Below are 24,604 nucleotides of genomic sequence, written 5' to 3'. Positions count from 1 at the left end.
TCCCAAACAAGTTACCAAAGCATACATATGATTATAGCCTACAAGCTTACCGATCCTAATTTCGAAAATAAACTAATATAAACTGAATCCCCTTACCTTAACCCGAATTCTAACTACGAACTCTACAGTTCCCAAACTATGAACCGAGACTCCAAAACCTACAAACCACAGTACAATACATGCTTATAATTCGTACTACTACACATATTCTAAAACAGAAACGAAAATCGAGCCTTACCTCGATTTTAGCCTGAAACCCAAAAACGCTCAAAATGAGATTCCAATCCTCTAAAAACGTAGAGAATCCTTCCTTGATCCCCGTAGTAATGTTGGCTTTATGAATCAGGCGACGAATGGTGAAGAAAACTAGAGAGAGAGAGAGAGAGAGGATATTTAAGATTACTTAGCTTAGAAGTAATGGAACTGATATTTATAGCCCTTGACTTGGGTGGATTCGTTGATGAATTGGCATCCTCGTCGATGAGTCCACCATTAGCTTCATCGATGAGACAGTGGCCTCATCGACGAGCCGGATATTTCCAATTCCTTCGAGCCTCTCGGCATTCTCTCGTTGACGAGCCTCTGAATTTCATCGATGAGGAGCCGTCAACCTTCGTCGACGAATGATGGACTCGTCGACAAAGTCTACCCAATTACCTTTTTAGCCTTCTTTCAATATTAACCCACATACTACGGTTCTAGTTCTTACAACCTCCCCTCCTTACAAAAAATTTTGTCCTCGAAATTTGCAATCTCTTATTACGAACACATTTATACTACTACATACCTACACACTTTGAGGTGAAACGGAGGCCATTTATGTGCAGCCCCTCATGATACATACACACACTCTAGAGAATACGAAGACCATTTATACACAGCCCCATTACAATACATACATACATACTCTAGAGAATATGACAGCCATTTATACACAACCCCGTTACAATACATACATACATACTCTAGAGAATACAACGACCATTTATATGCAACCCTGTTACAATACATACATACATACATACTCTATAGAATATAGTGACCATTTATACGAAGCCCCATTACAATACATACATACATACTCTAGAGAATATAGCGGCCATTTATATGTAGCCCCGTTACAATACATACATACATACTCTAGAGAATACGACGACCATTTATACGTAGCCCCATCATGATACATACATACATATTTTCCCTCTCTTATGGCAGAGGAATACCATGGTTACATACATACACGGTATCGGGAGCTTACAATACTACAAGACTCTCCCAAAGACTAACCACACAATACAATACGATAACAGATTATTACATACATACGTACATACATATTCATACCACCCTGCTATCCAACTACTACTCAAAACAATTGCGGATACTTCCGGCATATCTTCGTTTCCAGTTCCCAAGAAGCTTCCTCAACCTTGTGGTTTCGCCATAATACCTTCACTAACAGTATATCCTTAGTACAAAGCTTCTGAACTTTACGGTCCAAAACCTGAACAGGTATTTCCTCATACGCTAGGGTATCCTCAATTTTCAACTCATCATAACTGATAACATGAGATGAATCCAACACATACCTTCTCAACATAGATACATGAAACACATTGTGGACCCTCGAGAGTGCTGGGGGTAGTGCAACTCTGTAGGCTACCGGACCCACTTGCTCAATAACCTCGAATGGTTCAGTATACCTCGGGCTTAACTTGCCCTTCATTCCAAATCTCATTACTCCATTCATCGGAGCGATTCTAAGGAATAATTTACCCTCTACCTCGAACTCCAACTCATGGCGGCGGACATCCGCGTAACTCTTCTGCCAACTCTGAGCCGATCTAATCCTCTCCCGGATCAAACCTACCTTCTTAGACGCTTGCTGCATGAGTTCAAGTCCTAAAACCTGACATTCACCGACCTTATCCCAATACAAAGGAGATCGACACCTCCGACCATACAAAGCCTTGAACGGTGCCATCCCTATACTAGCCTGGAAGCTGTTGTTATAGGCAAACTCCACTAGTGGCAGAAACTGAATCCAACTACCACCGAAGTCCAATACACAAGCCCGTAACATATCCTCCAAGATTTGTAACGTCCTCTCCAATTGTCCATCAGTCTGGGGGTGGAACGTTGTACTGAAAGTAAGTTTCATCCCTAGTGCGTCCTGTAAGCTCTTCCAAAAGCGAGAAGTAAACCTCGAATCCTAATCTGAAACAATGGACACCGGCACTCCATGCCTTCGCACTATCTCATGCACATACAGGTCCGCTAGAAGAACCGGGCAAAAAATCTAGAGAGAAGGCAGAAGAACTGAGCTGGAGAGAGAAATTGTAAGGAAAATATGATTTTCCTTGCAGAAAATGGGTTTTTTTGGCTTTATATAGAGTGTTTGTCCACGTAGCCTTGTCGACGAGCCATGTCTCCTTGTTGACAAGTCCAATAAATAGTCTCGTCGACGAACGTCTACTCCTCGTTGATGAAATTTAGACCTTGAAAACGGCCCTTTCGGCAACTCCTCGTCGACGAGACGAATGTCTTTGTTGACGATCCCAAGAAGCCTGTTCGTTGACGAACGCGCTGCGCTCGTTGAAAAGACCCTGCAGGAATCCTTTAGAATTTCTTTTTCTCTTATTATTTAATTACCAAAATTCTTCCGGTCTCTACATCACTGGTGAGGTGTGAATTAGTTGCTGTGGGGGTAGTATAAGGGGTAGGGGTAGACCTAAAATAACTTGGGAGGAGATAATGAGTAAGAATTTAATATTCCTGAATCTGTCAAAAGAAATGGTCAATGATCGCATAAATTGGTAAAAAATGATTCATGTAACTGACCCTACCAATTGAGACTTAAGGTTTAGTTTTGTTGTTGCTGTTGTTGATTACAAATTAGTATTATATTTTAATAAAATTTATTCCTTATAAAACAAATGGACAAAAAGGAAAAATTTCGTAATCATAACAAGATCAACAATTTCCCTTAATGTCCGAAGGTGGTTATAAAGAAAGCATATACTTAGTTGTAATTAGAAAATCATTGTTATTAAAAATGGAACTACAAATAATTTATAAGGATATTATCTATATTATAAAATTTATCACAATAATATTATTAAGAAAACTATTTTGTGCATTTAGAAATAGCATAGCATATAGATATAAAATTTTAATTTAAAATTATAAGAAATGAGGAGGCTTTTAATGCTTTGCATTTAATGACTGATTCACTCTATTTAACCTCCTGTTTGGAAACAAGTAAAAGAAGAGCAGGTTACAAATAAGCTCGTCCCATTCCGATTCCAATCACGTCTTTTTCTCGAACTGTGTGCGCGTCCCCTACTCCTCTGCGCCCGCGGCATTTCTTAGTGGAGGCAGCCGCATCTGTGAAGGATGGCGAACCCGCTTTACGGCTACAACCCTAGCTACGGAGGACCAGGAGCGGCAAATCTCTCTACCTTATACTCTTCTAGGTCTATCACTGATCCCTATTTGCCAGACTCCCTGCTCTCCTCTTCCCGCTACCTCACAGCCTCCGATCGCCTCTCCTCTGATCCCTCCGCCTACTCTTCAGCCGACCGAGCATCTTTGTTTCTCAGCCAGAAGGACTCTCTGAGGTTCTCTTCCGCCGGCGAAATCGCCGGAGCAGGAGTTGGTTCTGCCGGCGGTATTTTGGCTGCCGCGGCCGCCAGAATCTCTGCTGCAGCTGCGGCAGCGCCCGCGGCCGCCAGTTTGGTTTCTCGGGCAGCCTGGTCTACTGCCGACGCTGGGGCTGCTGTCGACCCGGTTGTTGCTAGCTTGAAACGCTCCAACGAAGGTTTGCGTTCTCTATTCTTTACATTTTTTTGTTATAATCTTCTAATTTTTTTTTGATTTATTTAATATTTTCTAGCTTTCTTGTAAATTAGGTCTGCGATATCTGCGGTCTAACATTCTTGTGTGTAATGTTTATTTCCTTTAACATTTTCTTTTTATAGGTCTTGTCGTCTTTCTGACATTTTTCTTTACTGTTAATGTTGCATGAAGTTAAAATATTATGCTATTAATAATCTACTTACAGGTAAAAATATAGTGCCACGCTCAGGAAAAATCTTTGATACCATATTGCTAGTCCTTACTCAAGTATAACACATTATTTCAATATGTTGGAATTTAAGCGTTATCTTCACAGCATTTGAGTTTCTTGTAGCATATCAGAATGGTGTTTTTTGGTAGTTCATTGAAGAATGAGACTTGTCATGTTTCATTGTTAACTATTTAGTTAACAGCCTTAACTTCATCAAAGACACATTTTATTGCGAAAACAAAGTTTCAACCTTAGATGCTTCTGGTGTGTGTGTGTGTGTGTGTGCACGTGTATGTTTTTTTAAAATCTTTCTATGCAATTGATTTGAGTTAAAGATGCTGCCCATTTTCTTTTGCTCTCTATTATTTGGCAGGTTAAGACCCCTTCCAAAGTCCAGGCTCTTAATGGACCATTGCCTTATACAAAGTGTAACCAAGTCTAACTGAATCAACGAATAGTTGGAGCTAGCAATTGATTCTAACAAACAACTTCTGTTCATTTATTCTTGAACTAAAAGAGATTTTCCTTCATTAGAGGCTATTAAGTGCAAACAAAAGGTGCAAAGTCTATAGCCCTTTAGAATTAATATTTATGTCTTGTTATAGTATGGAAGGACTAATAGGGTGACATCTCCAAATTTTTGTGCCCTTTGCAATTGGGATGGATGGACTAATGTTGATATTTTTCTGCATTGGGCTCTTCATATGGTGTATTCGGAGTAAGTTGTTTGTAGTTGACAGGGAGTAGTGTCTTTGCCCTATTTCCTGTAGGGGTTCTTTTTCCAAAAGTTTTGGGGTTTTGGTTGTGGTAGCTAAGGGAAGATTCTTTGGGAGTTGGATGCTTTTGCTATATTATTTTCTATTTGGTTGGACCATAATGCCGACCCCACTTAGTGGGACTTAAGGCTGGATTTTGTTGTTGTTGGTTGTACCATAATGCTAGAATCTTTAAAATCTAGCAACTTTGCAAAATTATATCTTGGAGCACAATTAGGTTCTTCCTTTGTGTTGGTGCTTTGCTAGTTGTATTGTCAAAGGATTGCATTTGTTTGATTTGCAAAAGTGGTGAGCTTTACTGTACTAATGTGTTTTTGCTTTATTTGCATCTTTACAAAATTATATTACTCTTTTCATTTCTATTTTTTTTCCTTAATAAAGTTAATTGTCCATAAAAAAGGAAGTTAAAACACAATGCAGTGTAGACATTGTGGTATGCAAGATTAGACCGCAGTTGCTGCCCGCCCAGGAACAATAATCCAGGTTGCATGGACCAATTCGAGGGTCGATGGCACCTTGGATTGATGGGGGTCAAGATTTAACTCTCTGAAAGTGGGCCTGATTTGTGAACTATTTTCAAATGAAAGTCATACGAAATTAGAAATTTCAAAACAAATAGTGGGAAAAATTGCAAGCATTTGTTGAATTTTGAGTTCGAGCTTTCTGGAAAACTGAATGGTAGAATAGTTAGAGATGATAGACATGAAATTGCTGCTGCAAAACTGCTTTGTGAAGTTTATAACAGTGAGAGAAGAGGGCTTCCTATTGCTGGTGAGACACTAGCTTCTTGTAATGGTCAATTGATTTGAATAGGTAAGAGCTGTTTGAGTGACCAAGGAATTTACCCCCACGTACCTCCTTATTTAAAAACTAACACAGTTCACTATAAAAGAAATAAATTATTTTAATAATTAAATTGTTGTTTATTTATAATTTATATAATTTAGTTGAGCAGGAATTGTATGGATTTTTTCTATATTCCATATTATACCCTAAGTAATTATTCGAAACTTATTGCGATTCAACATAGCTTACTGGCTAATCAACCAAAATAAGTGGGTCAAGTGTACTGCAACTTGAATTTGCGTTAGACTAAGGCTACCTCCTTAGAACAGCGTACCTTTTAGGTAGAGTACTTCATTCTTGTACTTGTACTGCGACTCAAAACGTGCTTTGTTCTGGACAACTTTGGGCTAAACACACATTTGATTGAATAATTATTGGCTAGTGATTATCTTCTATATAACATGGATTTGACTGAAACAATCACCAATCAAAATTTCTCATAAGAATGGGGCCGTTTTTGTATTCACATGGGTAAGTGAGAGGAGAGGATGTTTTGAGAAAAACCACAAACAAGAGTTGAGGCTAAAGAGAAACAAATTTTGTGTATGGTTTGTTAAAAATGGCCAATGGAGGGCCATGTTTGTGTAAGAATAATTTTTAATCATATGAAGAAATGCATGGTGTGAATGGGGGGATGGTGTAACTTGAGGTGCTTAAAGTTGGACTAAATAATGACAGGGTTTGCTATGATGGTTGTTTTCGCACCAGGAGAATTTTGGTCATTGCATATATACATATGCTTTAGAAGTAAACATTTTAAGTAATTAGAGATTTTTTTTCCCATTTAAAGAAACTAGGTTTAAGGGTGTTGTTATTGAAACATGAGCTTTCCTTGGTTTATGCAATGGATGGCCTGCTGTAGTTTTGATCAAGTGAAATGGTGAGCTCTTTGTAGAAAAGTTGGTCATGCTTCCAAAAATCTAGCCTTAAGTAACCTAGGTAATTAGGTGCTGCGAAAAATCTTTGTAGATTTGATTTTGACAATTTAAAATTGTCAGTCAATGCAGTTAAAGACATTCAATACAAAACTTAGTATTTCTAGTTCAGTGGTCATCATTTCGTGAATACCCTAGCTTCCATTGGTTTTATTGGATTTTTTTGCATGTAATCTTTGTTTTCGTTATTGAGTCTTTTCTTCGCTTATCAAAAGGGGGAAAAATTGACGATGATGCTTAAAATATTTTAACTTTATGACAGAGTTCATATATCAATACTCCAAACACTAGTTTCAAATATTAATGAATTTATTATTGGTACATTTGCCATTTCAAAAATGTGAAATGCTTTATTTATTTGTGTGGTAAACAACATCAATGACAAACTAAGCATCAAGTTGCACTAGGTGGGGCTGGCCACATGTTTTTTCTCACCAAATTACACGATCTTAGGCACTCTTTTCCAACAATTTAAGGGCCGTTAAGCCTTTACTCTCTCATTTCAAATTATTTTAGGTCTATCCCTAGCCGATCTACTACCATTAACAATAGTTGTCTCACTCCTGCTCACTCCTCATTGTTGCCCTATTTGGTGTTGCAGGTGCCCAAACTGCCCCTCTTGTATCTCATCTTCTACAATAAATATGTTAATTTCTTAATTTTTTCTTTTAAAGTTGAATCACTCATCCACCTTAGCATTCTTGTTTTGATAACCTTTATTTTTTGGATACATTGTTTCTTAATCATCCAACATTCTGGTCAATATAGCATAGTTGGTAGTCGTCCTATAAATTTTCTATTAATGTTAAGGGTATTCTACAATCACGCAACAGGCCATAGTTGTCAAAGTGAGATTTGAGTCGTGAATTGAAATTCCAATTTTGTGACGAATTGAGAATTGAGTCAAATTTTAAGATTTGGAACAAATTTCCAAAATCAATTTCCAAAAGACATGCATATGTTGATATATGAACAACAAGCAAAATAGTAAAATACATGTAACTTTTGAATGTTAAAAAAAATGATATTTCATTTGTATGCTTTCCCTAATCAAATGAAAAGTAAGGTAATGAACCAAGATACATTAATTAAAAAAAATGAGCCTCGTGTTGTTTAAGGGAAGGAATGAAGAAAAAATAATGAAAAACTAAACTTTATCAACAATTCTAAAAATTTTTTTTCTTGCTTATTCTTTCTTGAGTTAAAAAGGAAAATAAAAATATACTTTTAAAAAATGATAATAATTGAACAAATTACTAAAAAAAAGAAATCTTAACAACATGAAGATACCTGAGTAGCACCTTAGCCAAATGAGTGTTTTGCTCCTCTTCATTGCCAAAACACTAAACTCCTCCTTGAGTGAAGAATGATCTTGTAAAAGCAACATAAGACCTAAAGTTCTATTGTCTCCTTGTTTTTTGCACAAAATTGACATTGACATGGAAGGTAATCATGTAAAAATAGAAGTGGTTTTTGGGGTTTTAACTAGTTAGGATATGATAGGTCTAGGATCATGTGACTCAATGGATTTTGTTAGATTCATGTGGCGAATATTGATAGCTTTGGAAACTATTTAGTTGTTTTTAGATTTGCTAGTAAGATTTGAATTGATTTGGTGTGTAATTGATACGATTTGTATGAATCAAATTGCACATCGTAAGATTCTAACTATGAACATGCGCGAGGCACTTGTCCATTTTACTTACGTGCTTTAATTATCTAGTACATCTTCGATTCCTCCTTCAACTTGCATAATTGATCCAAGATATTGAAAAATCTACTAGTTAAGTTCTTGACCAATTTAATTTTTCTTTAATATTCCAATATTCCGTTTACCATGACTAAAATTACATTTCATCTATTATGTTTTTTTCCTCTCATCCTACAACTTTTAGTTCTATAGCTTCTCTCTATAATTCTAATTTAGATTCTATTCAACCCCTAGTTTCATCAATTAAGACAATATCATCGGACAACATACACCATGGAATCTCATTTTGGATGCTCCTCCTCTGGGTTCAAATTAGATTGTTGTACACCATGTGTTGGAAATTCCTTCGAGTCTCCACTTGTGTTCTTGAACACTTGTCATAACTTAATCATGCATATCCTTAATGACATTGGTATATTTGAGTACATACTCCTTTTTTTCCCCTCTTCTTGTAGAATCCGCCATAGAACTTCCTAAGTATCCTATCATAGGCTTTCTATAAGTTAAGAAAAACCATGTGCAAGTTCCACTTCTTTTCCCTAAATGTTTTTATTAATCTTCTTGAAAGATGTATAGCTTTTGTAGTCGATTTCCTAGGCATAAAACCAAATTGATTTTCAAATATCCTCATTTCTAACCTAAGTCCTTGTCCAATTACTTTTTCTCATTGTTTCATTGTATCTCATAAGTTTAATTCCATAGTAGTTATTAAATTTTTGAATATTTCCTTTATTTTTCTATATAGGTATTAAGGTGCCTTTCCTCCATTTGTCTGACATTTTCTTAGTTCTTTTAGTTTTGTTAAAAAATTTAGTTAACCAAATGATTCCGTATCACCTAGACATTTCCGAACTTCAATTGGATGTCATTGGGTCCTATGCTTTTTTCATTTTTTTCTTCTCCATTCTTTGTAATTTCTCTCTTTTTTTTAATGAACTTTTCCTATCCAAAATTTCCTTGTTTTTCATTTTCTTAATGCAAACTTAACTTTGTTAACTCTAATTTGTGAATAAATCCCAAATTTTTTTAGCCTTTTTTTGATTTGTCTTTGAAGCATAGGCCTTCTACTTGATCTTCTTTAAATAGCTTATTGAAGTAACTTGATCATTTTTTCTTGTCTCCTTTAATCAAGACAGTATCAGCCTCATCTTTTATAATTCCTTACTTTTTCTTTCTTTGACTCTCTAAAGTTTAAATATGTGTCCTTTCTCTCATTTTGTATCTAGGTTGGTGTATAAATTATTATATTTTCTGTTTAGCTTTACTAACGGTTTTTTTTTGGCATTTTTCTGGCTTCTTTGCACTTTTCAAAGCTTTCCATGCTTCTATATTTTTCCATGTTTTAAACCAAATTCCTTATGTCTTCACAGCTTTTTGGACATCTTGATCCACCACCAACGCTCTTTATTAGCTGAGAATCTTTTAATTCACCCAAAAATCCTTTTGCTATCTTTTTAATAATGCTAGCTATCCCACTCCAAAGATTGTTTGCGTCTATGTGATCCCCTATTGTCCAATCATATATTTACCAATCTATCTTTAAATTTTATTATATTTTTCCCTTTAAGTTCCACTGCCTAGTTATCTTGCATCTGTTTATATTACCCTTTTTCTCATTATATTAACAGAACTAGATGCTACAATGAAGGGAGAACACGATGTCCTCCCAAGAATAGTGAGATATACAACCCAAAAATTTCAAATGCAGCTAAAATTTCAAAATGAATTACAAAAGCACTGCCTGCCAATCTCCAACAAGATTGGGCAGTGGCAAACCCCTAAAAAACTCAAAAGAGTGGACCCAAATAGAGCTTGAAAAGACTGCTCTATCCCACAACAAAATTGGGGAGATTATGTGATCATTGAAGGTTCTCGCATTTTTTTTGACCCATAATGTCCATATAATAGGAAGCACCACACTATGCCTTAGCACTTCTCCCTTCTCATTCTTACCAAAACCTCAGTAACTCATGAGCAAAAAATTGCCCATAGTTTAGGGAGGCACCCAGGCTTCACTAGAGCAAGAAAAAGGGGCACTCAAAGGTGGTTAGGAACCTTACAATTTAGGAATGTGAGCATTCATTTCATTGGGTTCACAGCACATCGCACACATATTAGTCTTGATAGTCATGCAATGCTTTCTAATCTGAAGAAAATCGTGTGTTAATCCTGTGTCACTATTGAGATAAAGGTTGGAATCTTAAATGGAACTCTAGCCTTCTAAACAATGTGGCTCTAAGGAAGCAAATTGGATGTGGGAGATTTGAGAAGGTGAAGAAGAAAGGATTTGGTGGAAAAATTTAAGATTTGGCTCCAAGGTCATTGTATAGATTAATGTTTTATGTTACCCTTTCTCTTCCATTTTTTAATACATATAACTAGCACTAGGAGTCTATGTTGTGTTGTTAAACTTTCACTTCAGATAACTTACAATCATTACATGATAAACAATCTACCCTTCTAGTTAAAAAAAATCAATTTGTCTTCTATTTTGTACACTCTTGAAGGTTATTAAGTGTTCTCCCCTCTTTTTAAAGCATGTGTAATAAGATCACATGGTGAAGTCTAGGGTCATGTCACCTCATTTTTGTCTCCTTTTCCATCTTTCTGTATATCTTTAAATACCTTTATTATCCTTTCCAATATGTCCATTCAAATCAGCTCCTTTGAATATTTTCCCAATCCTTTACGTCCCTTGTGTAATATTATTGATATCTTTTTAAAATTGTCTTTTAAGGTTTTTGCTTGGCCTATTTGAGGAGAATAAGCACTAATGACATTTATTACCTCTTGTCCTAAAACCATTTTTATTTTTATGACACTTTTAACATTTTACGACACTATTTTTAATGTTTGTCTACAATGATTCCTACCCATTCTTATGTTATTCTTTTTGTACCAAAGTTGAAATCTCGTTTTTTTTTTTTCAATTTCTCTAGCTTTTCCCTCTACTTAGTTTCTTTAAGGCATATTATGTTAAATTTTCTTCTAATCATTGTGTTAGCTATCTCCAAGCTTACGAGTAAGTGTCCTTATATTCTAAGCTGCTAATCTAACCCTAGTCTCCAAAACTAACTTCTTTACCTTCCCACATCCAGAATAATGCAAGAATTTTTGTATATTTGACACCATGCCTGGGCGCTGACATAGTGCATCACTTTGGGGTGATGACCTAGTCTACCCTTGCCCATTTTTCGCTACATCTGGATGGTATAAGTGCAATGTGTTGCGCCGGATGCCCAAATGGATTCTTATTGTAGATATATGACTAGTTTTATGCTTGTTGTTAGCTACCTTAGGCAATCCTCCTCCTTTATCTTGGCTTGTGATTTGTGTGAAAAGAACTAGGACATTGTGTGCAGCATAGGCTAAGTTATATTTATTTTGTGATGTATATCAAATTTTTTTTTAGTAAATTCTTTAAACTTAATTTGCTCATATTATTACATAACTAATTTATTTTACTTATTTTTGGCATGTGTTTCATTTGCGTATCTATTTTCATTTGCCCACTAGAAGTATTTAAGAGTTGAAAGATTAAAGCTGTAATGTACTTTTGTAAACTTATTAACCATTTTAGTTTCATTTGCCTTCTATTAATTATACTTTTTTAATACAATATTATTATTAAGTCATACTTTTATAGTAACACAAATGTTTGCCTTGGTTTTCTTGTTTATACTTCTGTCTACAATCTACTATAGCGCTCTACCATCAGACTGTTTTGGGTGCTCATAGCATGATTGGGCAAAGTGAAGCTTGGTTTTCTAACAACTCTTTAGCCAAGCGCCCTAGATTCGAGAGTGCAAGCAATTTGCCTATTTATCCACAGAGGCCGGGAGAGAAGGATTGTGCCCATTATATGCTCACAAGAACCTGTAAATTTGGAGATAGCTGCAAGTTTGACCATCCTATTTGGGTTCCTGAGGGTGGGATCCCAGATTGGAAAGAGGTGACCGTTCATTGCTATACTTATTCTTATGATATTGTATGGGGTTATACATAAAAATATTCTTATGTTATGCAGTAGCTTTTAAATTCTATATTAGAATACCTGTATTTCGATTATAAGCAATTCAATCTTGTGATATAAGCACAGCCTCAAGGATTTACAACTGTTAAACGAATGTGTAAATGATTTTTCTATGAAATCAACTGTGCTTATTATTATAATTTTCCCTGTATGTAGAATAAAATCCGGTGAACTGATAATTTCTATACTAATTTTTTCATTTTTAAAAATATAGTTTGGTTTACATACCTTTTGTTTATCTAATTAAAATTTGGTTGTAGGGGATGGGCAGCCTGCTAAATTATTATGTTTTGTTGTTCAAAGTGTCTTTTGGGTGCAGCTACGCGTGGTAAATGTTCAGTGATTTGGCTGTCTTATTTTCTCGTGGCTGCCCTATATCCTAGTATCAAAGTTAGCCATGGTTATTTTAGTATAAATGCTAATATTTTGAATGGAATTTGTTATAGTTGTTAATCTTGAAATTCCTGTTTAAGTACTATAAAATTGTTCTTTTCTATAGGTAGCTTCAAAGTGAGCGTATCCAGCTTTGGTTCATTAGTGCTGGCTCATTCCAATGTGCTTTCTTGAATTATATTTTTGTTGCTGGAAATAAAAAGTGGGGTGTGTTTAGGGCTGCACATTTGGTTAGGGAAGGGGATGATGTTAATTATATATGACATGAAGTTGTCTGTCTCATCAAATATGATCCAGTACGTGCAAAATGATACCTCTTGATGATATGTATTACATCATGTATATGTTTTATGATATATGCGGACAATATATTTGATAGGTTTTATCAAATAAATAATTTATTAACCTTATTATTTTTTTTCTTTTGAAGAATCTGTTGGGAGGTCCATTGGGCATGTTCTGTAGTTTGTACATGGCGTAGTCTATACTTATTTCCATGCCCCTAACCATTTTTGAAGGATTTAATGTGATACCTCCAACACGAAAGTCCCATGTTGAGCTGTTGAGAGGGGGGGGGGGGGAGAGGTCCTTAACAGGATGCCTTATTTTTTCCCCTCCAATTAAGAAACCACCATTGTAAGGTTCGGAAAATAATTGAAGATTAAAATAATATTTGAAATGTTATTTCCATTTTGAAAATGTTTCTTTTTCCATAAAAAAAAGAGATAATCGAAGATTATTTCACTTTATTTTACCTGCTGTAATTGAAAAAACTGGACCTTCCCTTTTAACGGATCTTAAAATTTGACACCTATTTTTGTACTTTGGTGACATCGGCTTGACATTTTTTAATGTTTTGTTACCTATAAAAGGAAAATAGGTTTAATTTTATTGTTAAATAAAAACTCGAACGACCATTTTTGTGTCATTTGCATTAAAGGGAGCATTCCATTTCTAAACCAATATTGATGAACTAGCAATCACTTCGTTGAATATTTAATTATTCATACAGAGTAAACTATTCCATTTCTAAAACAATATTGATGAATTAAGCAATCACTCTGTTGAATATTTAATTATTCATATGGATTAAACCTAAAAATGGTGAAAGGCTTGTTTTTCATTTGGCTTGATTGGTATTGTTGAAAGGTTACAAATTGATTGACAACTTCAATCCCAATATCTTGATTTCGAGTTGCAATGTATTGTGGACCCATATTTGTATTAGATGCTAATGCACTACCCATTAATGTTTGGATAAAAATTATTTCTAGCATCATTCCCTTTTGAGAATTCCCAAAAAGACCTCGTAGAGTCTTAATTAATGAAGTTTCAAAAAATAGTTAAAGCCGATAGGATGATTTTAATTTTCGAGATGGCCAGCAATGGAACTATCATATTATTGAACTTTCTAGGAAGACGTCTTCCTTTATTGCAATGGAGGATCAAGCTTATAGATGGTTTGCTGAAGCTGAACAAGTGAAGGTCCTCTGGGCTAGCAAGGAATATCCATGGGGAAAATGTGTATGACCTCTGGGTATTTACTGCGCATAAGGCTTTTGAAGAATGAGTAGGGATGATTCTTAGTGTTTGAGAATATTTCTTAGTCAAGGGCTATTTGTTCGAGGAGGTTCCCAGATGGTGAGGATCTGATATGGTGGAGGAAGGTGTCTAAAATGATGAAATTACTCATGAATGGTACTTTCTAGGTGAACATGGTTGAGGTGGAGAGCAACATGCTATTAGACTACAATTTGGGTGTGGGAAATTGTGGATTGAAAAATTTGGTGGATGTTGATCAATATCAAAAATCAACATTCGAGTAGCCAACTTGGCAGAACTTGAGATATGCTGACATATTGAAGATAGAGGTTTTCTGGTGAAGGTAGATGGAAATAGAATTCATAGAATGCAAATTCAAATGATTTTGCTCAAGGAAGATTTGAGAGATGTGATTTGCAACCCAAAAATAGAAACTAATCTCATTTGTATTTGAATTAGTTTGAGCTTAATTTGGGAATAAATAGGGGGAGGCCTTAATGCGTCGGAGAATGAGGTTTGGATTGCTACTTCTTTTGGGCCTTCAGGCTTTATTATTCAAATCAATGTTTTAAAAGGCTCAATTGAGGCATACCTTAAGGCAAGGCATGCCTAAAATGCCTTGAGGCTCAATCTAAAATATCAAATTCCAAAAAGGCTAACACTGCATTTGTATAGAAGGAATGCCTTTCGTGCATTTTTAGTTGAGGCTTACACATTTTGGGTGTGTGATTCTCGAGCTAGATTTGGCTAGAAAATTTAAAATCCATGTTTATATATATAAAAATAATGTCATAATATGAGTTGATGTCTAAAACTCATGAACTTCAACCCACCCTTATCAATCGAGAATTGTGTCTTAGATCTTTAAAATAATTTGATCTTTGTAATTTTACAACTATCTCTTGTCGTGATCTATGTAATGAATTCCAGTTAGCAATTTTTGAATGGCAACAAAGTAGCTTGCAAATTAGATATGTATATTTAACATTGTATTTGTGAGTTTATTTATTTTTTTATTTTAAAAAATAAAAAACAAAATTCTCAAAAGGCTTACGTCCCGTCGCCTTGCGTCTTAAGGGTTAAAACACCTCGCCTTATGCCTTTACCTTTTAAAACATTGATCCATATTGCTTACCCTTTCAATAAAAACCAGGTTGGGCTGATGTGATAAACTAAAATATCTTGAGACTCTGCATATTTCAAGGTGTGACTGATGAAGAGAATGCATTGAAAGAGAAGGCAGTTTTGATTTCATTGTCTGTAGGCCACGAAACAACATGATAGGATTTGAAGGATAATCGACAAAGCTTCATTGTGGGAGATTCGATCCTTTGTCAAAGTCTCAATCATTCCTGTGAACTTCTTAGGTCTGCTAGTAGCTAAGGTCTTCGATAAACGTTACGGCAGGTCCTGACAAGAAACTTTTAAGCGTACAGGATGAGAGATCATGGAAGATTATGAGGGTGGTACAAAACAAATTACTGGTTCCTTGTGCTCAAAACATTTGACATCGGTTTGGTTCTGAGTTTGAAGTAGAAAGAAGGGCTTTCAGGGGGCAGAAATTTGTATGGAGGAGATCCTTTGTTCCATGGTGGTGCAGCTCGTAGCAACTCATGTTGGAAGAGATGTGATGAGGAGAAAAAAAAAAGATGGAATAATATCATGATTGATACTGTGCTGAGAGTAGACATTGCATTAGTTTTTTCACTAGCTGGGCACAAGAGTATTGATTTTTCAGGTGTGGCTGCGGATTGCAAAATCTTGATCAGACATCCTCTAATCCCCTTATTGGTAAAGTTGTAGATTTCCTGTGCATAATTTAACCGTGGCTAAATTTTTAGGGGCTCTTAAGGCTTACATAGATCTTCGTAAGCTATAGCTTGGATTTGATGAATTACTTGATGGAGTTGACTTAAATTGGAATGCCTTAGATTGTGGAAACTCTTGGGAGTGAGAGGTACACCCAGGACCCGTAAGAGTTGTTACATAGTTTTAGTTTGAGTTTACTTAACTCCACTAGTAAGGAGGTTCATGTACTGGTGGCTTTTAAGACTTACATTACAAGGAAGAATTTGATGGGCTGCAAAATTGCTACCTTTATTGATTATAGGGGATTTAAGGGTAGACAAGTAGGGGGTTATAAGGTTTCAAGTGGATGCATTGATAAGTTGAACTTATCATTGCTAGTGCACCTCCTATTGATTATGCTTCCGGAATCTAAGACACAGTTGATTCGAAGATTGGGAGTGGTAGCGTTTGCATGGAGTGGCTTGGGGCGTTCTTGTTGTTTGGGAGAGTAGTTTGCTATCAAGGTTGGGTGGCTCGTGGGATCTTTTTCTGTTTTTGTTCTATTTTTTTTTTTTGTTTCTCCTTGAGGTTTGGGGTGAAGGGTAGTGTTGCTTCATGTCAGTTTATAGTCCTAATTGTCTTAGGCTGCCAATGTTTTTTTTTGTTCCTTCTTATTTGGAGTTATATTTTATGTTCTGTGTTCCTTGAATTTTTGTTCACTTGGTGATTTTAGTGGCATCTATTTTTCTTGTGAGAAGTAGGGGCTCCAAGTTTAAATGGATTTGATAATTTCATTAGAGAGTGTAATCTAAAGGATATTCCTTTGTCGAATGCACATTTTCTTGGTTTGCTATTGTTAGGTCTATCGTTACTTGGACTAAAGTATTTCTTTTTAGTTTTGATTGGGAGGATGCTTTCCCTAATTTGTTTCTAGAGATACTTCTGAAGGCGGTGTTTTATCGTCGTCTTGTTATTTGAAGCTAGTGAGGTGAACTTGTGCTCCTTTTAGATTTGTGAACAAGTGGTTGTTTCACGCAACTTTTTTCTAGACTATGAAGGAGTGGTTGGAGTGTAATGTTGAAGGGTGACCAAGTGTGAGGGGTTTTGTTTTGTGAAAATGTTGAAATTTGATGTATATCAAATTATCAATGGTTCGGAAGTTGGGACTTGATATTTGTTTTTGGGATGTGAGGGAGAAAAGGAGTGAGATTTTGCAAGAAATTGGGAAATTATATAGGGTGGAGGCCACTTCGTTCCTACTACCATCAATTAACACAGTATCATTTGCAAACAACATACACCAAGGGATCTCATTTTGGATATACCTAGTAAGTTCATCGATTACTAAAGCAAAAAGATAAGTACTCAAAGTAAACCTTGATGTACACCTATTGTGATTGGAAACTCTCTATATTCCCTTCCTGTAGTCCTAATGCTAATCACTATATCATACATATTCTTAATGACCTTAGTATATCTATTGCTAACCCTCTTCTTTGAACTAAGACATACCAAAGGACTTCCCTAAGTACCGTGTCATATGCTTTCTCTAGGTCAATAAAAACCATATGCAAATCTCTCTTTTTTTCTTAAACTTTTTCATTAAACTTCTTCTCCCCGACATAAAACTAAATTGTTTTTCTGAAATCTTCATTTCTAGTCTTATATTATGTTCAATTACCCGCCCTTATAATTTCATCGTATGGCTCATAATCTTAATTCCACAATAGTTATTACAGTTTTGAATATCACTTTTGTTTTTGTACAAAGGTACTAACGTACTTTTCCTCCATTCTTTTGGCATTTTCTTGGTTTTTATAATAGTGTTGAATATATTGGTCAACCAAATAATTCCTTTATCCCTTGAACATTTTCAAACTTCAATTGGTATTTTATTTGGTCATATAGATTTGCCACTTTTCATCTTTTTTAATGCCATCTTAACTTCAAGGACTCTAATTTTGCGAATAGATCTCGTATTTTTAGTCTTCTCCTCATTTGTCAGTTCCAAGTTCTATCTTTCATTTTGGTTTTCTTTAAACAACTTTTCGAAGTATTTTCGTCACCTCTCTTTTATTTCTTCTTCTCTAATTAAGACATTATCATCATTGTCCTTTATACATTTTACATCACTTAACTCTTTGTATTTTCTTTCTGTAGCTCTAGCAAGTTTATAAATGCCTTTTTCTCATTATTTTGTATTTAATTTAGTATATAAAGTATCATAAGCTCTATGTTTAGCTTCACTAATAGTCTTCTTTTTATTGGTTTTGCATTTTTTTTCTTGCTTCTTTATATCTTTCAAGATTTTTTATATTTTCACAACTTTGCCATATTTTATACTAAATTCTTTTTGTCTTAACGGCTCTTTGGATTTCTTGATCCCACCACCAACTTTCTTTACTACCCGATTATCCTCCTTTGGACTCATCTAAAACCTCTTTTGCTATCCTTACGATAGAATTAGCCATTTTATTTCAGATAGTATTTGCATCTACCTTATTTTCTACTATCCTTTCACTCTCTTTGATCATTTTATCTTTAAATTTTACTATATTATCTCCCTTAAAGTTCCACCATCTAGTCCTCTTTTGTTGATTTAAGTTATTCCTTCTCTTTCATTTTTTTAATAGATATACCTAACACTATGATTCTATGTTGTGTTGCCAAAGTTTCACTAGGGATAACTTAACGATCCTTACAAGATAGACGATCCCCGTTTCTAATTAAGAAGAAATCTGTTTGACTTTTATAATACCCACTCTTGAAAGCTATTAAGTGTTCTTCTCCTTTTATAAAGGAAGTATTCAATATAACCAAATCGTAAATGCATAGCAAAGTCTAAGATTGTATCACCAACCTCACTTTTATCTCCATATCCATGGTCTCCATGTATCCTCTCACATTCTATATTATCCTTCCAATATGACCATTCAGATATGCTACTATGAATGTCTTTTCTGACGTTGGTATCCCTTGTATAGCACTATCATATTTTCCCAAAATTTTCTTTTAAGATTTTTCGCAAAGCCTATTTGGGGAGCATGTGCACTAATAACATTCACTATCTCTAGTCCTAAAGCTATCCTAATCTTAATAATCCTATCCACTATTCTTTTAACATCTACTACATTATCTTTTAGGTCTTTGTTTACAATAATTCCCACCCAATTTTTATGCTTTTTTTTACCAGTGCGCCAAAGTTTAAATCCTGATATTTCAATTCTCTAGCTTTCTATCCTACTCATTTCATCTCTTGAAGGCAGATTAGGTTAATTTTCTTTCTAAACATTATATCCACTATTTCCATACCTTACCTGTAAGAGTCCCTATATTCCAAGTTGAAAATCTAATCTTAGTTTCTTGTGCTAATTTGTTAACCCTCTCCCTTTAATACTGACTGTCTATTCTCTTGACCTAGGTGGATTTGGTAACAATTCATGATAATAAAGATCTGACGAAGTTTTGCGCTAGCTGTCAGCTACATAACACAACCCTGCTCCTTTATTCGGGCTTGGGACTGGCTGTATGTACAAAGAATTTGTGTTACACAGGCGATGTGCACATTTGCATTATTTTTTTGTTTTTTTCATATAGACAATTTTCTAAATCACACCCTACAACTATTAGAAACCATGCACACAATATAATGCTTTAAAAATAATAAATTTAAAGCATTCAATTTTGGGTGTGAATCCAAGGTAGCCTATAATTAAAAAAACCATGCAATAATACTTCTGAAAAATTTGTATATTCTAAAACTTGCAAATGAAACACACAAAAACACGAAAATGCATTTACTATGCCTACAAATCATAAACATGGAGTCTCCACTACTAACCAAACTATTGGAAAAATTAATAATACTGATGAGAAAAGAAATAACTAGAGAGGAGAAGATCTCACTGGTGACTAAAACTAAAAAGGTAATGACAACTGCTTGAAAAATACCACAGTAAGTATCCTTTGGCGCAGGAAATTTGATGCTGCTCACGAAAATTAATCAAAGAATATTTAAGCAATGAGGGATTGCAAGAATTCTTCAATCTAAACTCAAGATTCAAATCCAAGAATATTGAAGAACAAGATTCCTCAATCTGAAAATCTGCTTGTTCGAATAGCAGATTATGATGAAGAGCTAAGGGTTGCAAGAGAGAAGATTCAGGTTTCAGAAGAAGAAATTTCTAGGTTGAAGATTGAGCTTCAGAAATGTCCTCAGAATTCAGTGATAATCTGCAGGCATGAGAGTCATCAAAGAAAGATGAGGCCAAGCAAGAATTGGAGGAAGAGAACAGGTGTTGGGATTTCAAGAAAGAAGTGATCCAGATGTGACGGATCACAAGATTATGATGCTAATGGAAAACCTTATTACCAAAGAAAGGCCTCAAGATTCAGAGGAAGACATCGCTCATCTACAAGGTCTGGTTGATTTGGCTGAAAATGGTATTGCAATGTGGCGACATAAGCTTGATGCAGACGCAATATATAAACGCTGAATCTTTTACTTGCTCAGCCATCCTGCTCTCTTGAGATATATATATAAAGCAGTCCTGATAAGAAAAAGACAGAAATTAGTGATCAGATATGTTGCAGGCGAAATTAACTGTGCACATGAAGTGGTGGAGAGATTGCAGCACTAACAAATCTTGAATTTAGTTAACTTCTGTTTCCGGCAGTATGCGTTGAGAATTCTTGATGCTCCCACCTATTTCTGTGTGAAAAATTTCACAGCTGTTCTAAATCCAGCCATCAAGAAAGAGAAGAAGGCCTCCTGAGGCCTGCGATAAGTGAGAGAAGAGGGCTTCTGGCTGCAGCGAAGCCTGTGATGAGAGAGAAAAGATGGCTTCCTGGTGCTGTGAAGCCTGTGATCATAAAGAAAAGAGGACTTCCTGCTGCTGTGAAGCCTGGGGAAAGAGGGAGAATAGTGCTTCCTGCTGCTGCAATGGTGGATGGATTCAAACACAAAGGGAGGGAGAGAGAGAGAGAGAGAGAGAGAGAGGAGGGGGAGGGTGAGAGAGAGGGGGGAGAAGTGACTTAAAGAAAAAAACCGTTTGCTATCAAAAGATATCTACAAAATTTTCCTTACCATATTTATCCTTGATATTAGCACATTACACTAACAAAAGGTTGTCAAAAATCACCTAAATCTTTGTCAAAGATCGAGTGAGATGCCTTATTTCATTCAGGCAGTTTGTGCATCCGAATTGTGGTTTATGTAAGATCGCTCAAATTATCAGGAGGCATATCAACCATTTGGTTTAATTGAGATGGCCCAAATTAGCAAGGGATGACACATTGTATTCACCAGACATTTATGAGTAAGCACAGGCTTTTGATTCACCGAAAAAGAAAGTGACAACTGACCTGTGAAAATGCTTTAACTTTTAATATTTGACTTGTTCACCCTCATTGAACACATCAGTTCTCAGAAGATAAATTTATTATCATCAAAACCAATTCACAGGGTCAACAATACCTTTTCCCTTTGTTTCTCTTTCTTAAACCCTTCTCTCTCCCCCCCCCCTCCCCACCCAAAAAAAAGAACCAAACCCTACACACAGGCACATATTGTGATGTATATTACCGAATGAAGGTATTTTAACCAGTCTATCTGTATGCGTAAGAATCCTGCGAAATTTTCTATTTATTATACCGTTGTGTCATTTGTTATTCTTTCATGAAGGTTCCACTTGTTGCGATTAGTGAATTCCTTCCTGAGAGGCCTGGGGAGCCAGATTGTCCGGTAAGAAAAAAATTAAGTTATATTATTTTTGAAGATTCTTAAATTCTTCGGTTGCTTACCATACCGACGCTTATTACTCCTTCAATCTGTTCCAGTATTTTCTGAAAACTCAAAAATGCAAATTTGGATTGAGATGCAAGTTTAACCATCCAAAAGATCAGTTGGTGTCCTCGGTAGGTGTCATTGGAAATGACGTTTGCCATCCTGTTATGCTTGAACAGCCCTCTGAGTCCTTTTTTAATTATCATTTTTTAGGATTCTGATGGTGTTCTTTGACTTCAGGGTACTACAGAAGATGCTAGTGGTACTTCTTTGCCTGAGAGGCCATTTGAGCCTCCATGTGCTGTAAGATATCTATTTGCTCTCTTACAGGGAACATCTTCTATTTATTATTCTGATTAATTTGGTCATTATCCTGCTATAATTTTGCGACAGTTCTATATGAAGACCGGAAATTGTAAGTTTGGTGGAACATGCAAATTCCATCACCCAAAAGATATCCAAATACCATCAGCCGGACAAGAAAATGGTACTGGTGAACAGACTCTGTCAATGAACGTTGATGGAATGAGAGGAGATGCAATGCCAGTTAAGCCACTTGTTGTCACCCCTGCATTGATGCATAACTCCAAAGGACTGCCTATACGACCGGTAACCTCTGTTTACTGATTTAGCGCCAGAGAAAATGATTGATAAGCCTTGATCAATCAAATGTTTGACATATCATTGTATTACTTGCCCCCTTCCCTCCTCCTCGGGGTGTAAATGATTTTAAAGAATTATAATTCTTCAAAATGAAAATTATTTTCTTCTCGTCCTCACAAACCACGTACAGATTATAATATCTTGCACCCCCTCATCTCACATTTTGGTTTTTCAGTTAAATTAAAATTGTGGATTTATTATTCAATCATAAATTCTGCTCATTGTAGGGGTACAAGATGTTTCTTCTCAGGAATAGAAAGGTTGGGTTAATTTTTGAGTGATTTTGTTTGATGTGGAATGATGCAATATTATTATTTTTGTGCACTTTTGAAATATTAAATAATAGATCTTGGTGATATCCAAAATATCAAAGACACAGGTTCTGTTATTTTGCTTCCTCTATCTTTGGCTAGTTTAGATTTGAACTGTCAACATGCATGTTCCTTTCTTCTTCCACCCTCTTACAAATCTGAGATGACATAAACTCTCTGTTCGGTGTATTATTGCTCTGATCACTGTTAGTTTGTTTCTATCAGGGAGAAGTGGATTGCCCATTTTATATGAAAACTGGCAGGTGAAATTTTCTGTCTTTGATAGATGAACTCTCAAGCACTAACTTGCTTGCTTTTATTGCTTTTCATATTTTGGAATTTTAGAGGGGCATAAGACTTTTATCCCTTTTTGGTTTTTCTTTTGATATTTTCATGAATCAGTTGCAAATATGGCACCAGTTGCCGCTACAATCACCCAGATAGAAGTGGTATGTCATTTGTGTTTTGCTTCCAAATGTACAATTTGACATCACCAAATTTGTTTTTTTCACAATTGTGTCAAAATTATATTGTTGAGGTACTCAAGCAGCAATCAATCCACCTGCTGCTGCAATTGGCCATGCAATTTTAGCCTCTCCAGCTACTAATCTGAACATTGGAGTTGCTAATCCAGCTGGGTCCATCCTACAGACTATGGACCCCAGAATAGCTCAGATGACGGTGAGATTTATGATTCTTGAAATTTTTGGTTCGGTAAAGGCTTTTAGAGTGTGTATTCTAAAGAAAGTTATGTTCCATTTGTTTCTCTCTCTCTCTCTCTCTCTCTAGTAATGTTTTTTAGAAACTTAATTTTGGTGAATACTTGCTCATACTAATGCTTGTCATTGTTTTGGTCCTCGCAGTTGGGATTGGGCCCAACCATCTACCCTCAACGACCTGGGCAGATTGAATGTGATGTGAGTTTTCATTTTTATTAATGCTTTTCGTGTTATGTGTTCGTACTGAAGAAATGGGGGTTGGGCATGTGAGCCTCCTCTGGGTTTTCATGATTGTTTTTAAAGCACATAATCAGTTTCTAAAGATAACCAGTTGGGTTTGTGTTTTGCATAGACAGCAGGTTGGCATATTTGCTTTGAGATTGCATTCTTTCCTTTTCTTTCAATTTATGTCTGTTTCTTATTATTAATTGGGTCGCTGGGATTGGGCCCAACCATCTACCCTCAACGACCTGGGCAGATTGAATGTGATGTGAGTTTTCATTTTTATTAATGCTTTTCGTGTTATGTGTTCGTAATGAAGAAATGGGGGTTGGGCATGTGAGCCTCCTCTGGGTTTTCATGATTGTTTTTAAAGCACATAATCAGTTTCTAAAGATAACCAGTTGGGTTTGTGTTTTGCATAGACAGCTGGTTGGCATATTTGCTTTGAGAATGCATTCTTTCCTTTTCTTTCAATTTATGTCTGTTTCTTATTATTAATTGGGTCACATGTAAATAAATTGCAGGTATGTTAAAAAATGAAGAAAAAATTTAAGGGTCTGGTATCATTTCTGTTTTTTGTTTCATTTTTGAACATTGAAGAACCAGATTATGAAAATATGTATGTTTATAATTTCTGTTTCAATTGTTGGTTTTCAGCTATTTTCATAAAAAAAATTGAAAACCAAAATTTATGGTTTTCCAGTTGTTTTGGAAACTGTTGCCATAATACTTCAATATCCAAAATTAACTTTTAAGGATTAAATAATTCATTTTATACATAATTTTTAATTAAAATGAAAATAAAACTGAT

General features: G+C 35.5%; 1 protein-coding gene across 6 annotated transcripts in view; it reads left to right on the top strand.

The window, feature by feature from the left end:
* Nucleotides 1-3,247: 3,247 nt before the first annotated feature.
* Nucleotides 3,248-24,604, top strand: part of LOC131144222 (zinc finger CCCH domain-containing protein 37) — a 42,298-nt gene continuing 20,941 nt past the window's right edge. The window contains exons 1-11 of one of the 6 annotated variants that reach the window (XM_058092727.1): nucleotides 3,248-3,820; nucleotides 12,042-12,289; nucleotides 21,777-21,836; nucleotides 21,932-22,009; nucleotides 22,119-22,181; nucleotides 22,272-22,487; nucleotides 22,769-22,801; nucleotides 23,078-23,115; nucleotides 23,255-23,301; nucleotides 23,391-23,533; nucleotides 23,716-23,769. In XM_058092727.1, coding sequence (XP_057948710.1) covers nucleotides 3,397-3,820; nucleotides 12,042-12,289; nucleotides 21,777-21,836; nucleotides 21,932-22,009; nucleotides 22,119-22,181; nucleotides 22,272-22,487; nucleotides 22,769-22,801; nucleotides 23,078-23,115; nucleotides 23,255-23,301; nucleotides 23,391-23,533; nucleotides 23,716-23,769 — 1,404 coding nt within the window. In that variant the 5' untranslated portion in view covers nucleotides 3,248-3,396. The remainder of the gene's footprint in view (nucleotides 3,821-12,041; nucleotides 12,290-21,776; nucleotides 21,837-21,931; nucleotides 22,010-22,118; nucleotides 22,182-22,271; nucleotides 22,488-22,768; nucleotides 22,802-23,077; nucleotides 23,116-23,254; nucleotides 23,302-23,390; nucleotides 23,534-23,715; nucleotides 23,770-24,604) is intronic. The other 5 variants (XM_058092729.1, XM_058092728.1, XM_058092732.1 and 2 more) reach the window with 5 other exon arrangements.

Source organism: Malania oleifera, chromosome 12 (assembly GCF_029873635.1).
Source record: "Malania oleifera isolate guangnan ecotype guangnan chromosome 12, ASM2987363v1, whole genome shotgun sequence".
Classification (NCBI taxonomy): domain Eukaryota; kingdom Viridiplantae; phylum Streptophyta; class Magnoliopsida; order Santalales; family Ximeniaceae; genus Malania; species Malania oleifera.
Note: the sequence above shows the minus strand (reverse complement) of the source record. Positions and strands in the feature narration are given on the sequence as shown.